Here is a 3,885-nt window from a genome sequence, read left to right on the forward strand (position 1 = left end):
AAGGGTGGTCATAATTTGAAATCTACTCGGGTTAAAATGTTTTCACAAAATCTATCCGGACTAACATTATAATAATACAAACAAACAAAGTAAACCAACAAAGTAAATCAAGTTTACTGTCGATATTACCTTTTAGTGACTGACAACTATCAATAACGACGGGAAAATATCGTCGTTATTGTCGAAATCATACCAAATATATTTATAACTTGTTATCAAACTTTGAATGTTTGTTATTTCCCTTAATTTGACAAATTAAAGATAATGGGAAGACAATGTAGTAATTGGAGATTAAGAGTTATCAATTCTTGACATTTAAAAACTTTAAATAACTATGTTTGAGCAACTTTGTGCAAATTAGTTATATTTTTATAATGTTAAATAAAAAATAAATGATTTAAACTTATATACTGTTATTTTAATTTTAAATTTGGAAGCAAGAACAAACCTACCGAAATTATTAACAAAATTTAATTAAGAAAGTGAGTAGGAAAGAGGAAAAAAAATATCTAATGTGAATTATATACCAGATGACATGGATTGATGTGGTATTGATTGAGTTTAAGTATTATTATTTATATATCGAATATAATCACTGTTTTCATAATATAATTAAATTTATTAGAATATAATAATTTAAGAAAATTAGATTATTGGGTTTAGGATATGACAATTAATCTCTACCTTATTTTAATTACAAAATATGTTATATAAGTTAATGAAACCAACATTATTGACATTAATAGGAAATATATAAAATATAGAGATTACAACTTTATTAGCATTCCAACATTCATTAATAAAGAAATATCTTTATTTATTTTTATTAAATCTAGGATCGATCAAGCATAAGCAACGATCACAGATTGAACGGCTGGAATGCAATGAACAGTGTATCGAGAAAAGCCAGCTTTGTTGAGAACATCTTCCCATTGTTTTTGTGTCCTTTCTTTTCCGGTTTCAGTATGAGCCATCATCACCATATCCAACATCAGCCTCACATACTCAAGATCGTCTTCTTCCTTCACCTTCTCTTCCGCTTCCTCGACTCCGACTCCGTCTTCTTTAAGTAACGCCTCAACTATTATCACCTTTCCTTTGCCTTTCGGAAGAGCATCTTTACAATTCTTCAAGATCTTGATGCAATCTTCATCTCCCCAGTCATGCAGAGTCCACTAGAAGATAGGCAGTGGAAATTGATGACTTAAAATTTAACACAAGTAATAATTGAAACTTTTAATGATGGAAAAAAATGTATGTAGAAATTGATGGCATACCAACTACCATATTAGTGAAGATGGGCTCGTTTCGGTAGCGATTTTACATTTTGTCAAAATAATTAAAATAATTCTATTTGTTAAAAAAGTGTGATAAAAAAAATTGTAGCATTGTCTAAGGGTTTGTAAAAAATAAAATTACTTTTTTCCTTGACATTTACTTTAAGATGTTACATCTAATTTATTCATACTTTTTATACCAACATAAATAAAATTTGTTTTTTCAAAATTGACTATGATTGATTGTGATGATGATTATTAGTATTTTGTTCACCTTCATGAAAATTGCATCAGCTTTTGGAATCATTTTGAACATGTCCCCGCCAACATGTTCAACACCAACACATTCTTTTGCGACGGAAACAACATGTGGAAGATCAAAATTAATGCCACGAATCCACGGAAAAGCCTCCACCAGCAAACTCAGCGTCGTGCCATTCCCTCCACCGACATCCACAACCGACTCCAATCCTTGGAAAACCTCCGGACATCCTCGAATAATAGCTGGCACCGTCAGCCTGGCATCACACGCCATTGCATCGTTGATCATCTTGATACGGTCTGCATTTGCCTCAGCATAGCTCCATACATCCTTGCCGTTGGCTACTTCAAACGCGTGGGATTTGCAGTCAGTTAGGACACTTTTGCTTAGTCCCAACCATGGTGCCAACATAAAATGGCTGCTCTCCAACCGAATAAATGAGGCCATGCTTTTGTTATGGTTTCTCATGAGGAGACGAGAAATAGGAGTTGGGACATAGCCCTTTGATTTGGAGCCATCAATTTCTATGGGATCTTCGCGAAAGATGCGACGATTGACTAAATATCGCATGATGCGGTGGAGGGTAGAAGGGGGACATCCGACGGCCGAGGATAGATCGGAGAGAGTCATGGGGCTATCGGCCACATGTTTTTCAAGGATGTCGGGTATGTCAAGATCAATGGCGCAACGAATTACTGCCATGTCTGCGAAGCCGAATACATAATTCCATATGTTAACTTGGGCATTAGCTTCTTCCTCATTTCTCTTAGCCATCTCTCTTTCTTTCTATGAATTTGTGTTTTCTCTTTCGATAGACATGTATATTTATAGTGGATCATTATTGGTATTGCATACTAAGTTTTACATGAATTTTAATTATGTTGCTCAAAATTAACTTTTATGGATTTCAATATGTCGATTTCTCGTTCCATTGAGATACAACTTCTATTTTCTAAATATAAATATATTTTTTGTGAGATCTAATATTAGTAACAAAATGAAAATAAGAAAAAATTTAAGGGGTAAAAAGTCAAAAAAAATAAATGCAATAACTTTTTTTTAAAGTTTGTTGGATAGGGACTATATAATTAAGTAGAAATAAATGAATGTTTGTTGTTGGTTGTTGTTTCCTTTACTTTCTATGTTTGATGATTTCATTTTCCGCAATGTCATTTTGCATGCTTGATTTTGGCTTGGAGTTTAGTTTTTTGGGCTTGATTTGGTGTTTTATGAGTTAGATTGGCACGCAATAATGTGGTTGATTTGTTGGTATTTTTGTTTTGTTCATATTAGTTTGTTTTCCAATTTTAATAATGTATTATGTATATGACTTTCATTATATTAAAATAAATGAAAATGTAAGAAAAATTTGAATGCGTGTTCACACTAATAAAATTAAAATAGTAAGTTTCTTCCACATTAGTGAAATAACCAAATATAATATGTTTGATACATTATTGATAAAATATATATTATGATAAGTGGGAGCATAATTGATTAAAATGAACTACTTTAAATTTGATTGGATCCTATGCTATAAATTCATCATGTATCTTATCACTAGTAAAAAATCGACCTTTACCGACGGTTATTCCCGAAGATTTTATAAAACTCTCCTAAATACTCCCGAGAGGAGTAAATCTTTCGGTATTAAAAATAGATTCCGAGAGGGGTGTAAAACCTTCGGTTTTATTAATTATTACCGAAAGTTCTTTGTAGAAATTTCGGTTTTTACCTTCCCAAAAAACCAAAAATAATTCTAAGTATTGGATGTGGGTTAATTGCGAAGGTTTTTATAGAAACCTTCAGTTTTGCAATCCCGGAGATTTTTAATTGCGAAGGTTATTCAAAGAACCTTCAGTTTTATATTTTTTGAAATTCTCTTTTGCGAAGGTTTTCCCAAAACCTTCGGTTTTGACTTAATTAAAAATAATTCTAAGTTTGGTAATGGTTATTTCCGAAGGGTTTTTAATAAGCCTTCGGTTTTGACTAATATCAAAACCGAAATTAATATGAAAACCTTCGGTATCTACCTCTATAAATACAAACTCTAACCCTTCTCTTTTTCATTCCACCCTCTCCTTTCTCTCTCTCCCGCGCCGCAGCCGCCTCCTCCACCCCCCTTCTCTTCTCGCATTCAGGTTTGTTTCATTTGTTTTTTTTTGTTGTTTATTATTAGATTTAGATTTCTTAAGTTTATATATATTATCTAGATTTAGGCTAGTTTAAATTATTTGTTTGTTTCATTGATTTAGATTTGTCTATACGTTATTGTTTAGATTAGATTTAGGTTAGTTTGTTAAATATATATGATTTTGTTAGATTTGTTATTTTGTTTGATTGAAG

General features: G+C 31.8%; 1 protein-coding gene across 1 annotated transcript; it reads right to left on the bottom strand.

The window, feature by feature from the left end:
- Positions 1 to 721: 721 nt before the first annotated feature.
- Positions 722 to 2,354, bottom strand: LOC124915444 (acetylserotonin O-methyltransferase-like). The gene is made up of 2 exons (XM_047456157.1): positions 1,552 to 2,354; positions 722 to 1,175 (listed from the first exon to the last, which is right to left on the bottom strand). Exons 1-2 carry the CDS (start codon positions 2,311 to 2,313, stop codon positions 843 to 845), a joined length of 1,095 nt encoding a protein of 364 aa, XP_047312113.1. The 5' UTR covers positions 2,314 to 2,354; the 3' UTR covers positions 722 to 842.
- Between the last annotated feature and the right edge of the window lie 1,531 nt (positions 2,355 to 3,885).

This window comes from Impatiens glandulifera, chromosome 9, assembly GCF_907164915.1.
Source record: "Impatiens glandulifera chromosome 9, dImpGla2.1, whole genome shotgun sequence".
Classification (NCBI taxonomy): Eukaryota; Viridiplantae; Streptophyta; class Magnoliopsida; order Ericales; family Balsaminaceae; genus Impatiens; species Impatiens glandulifera.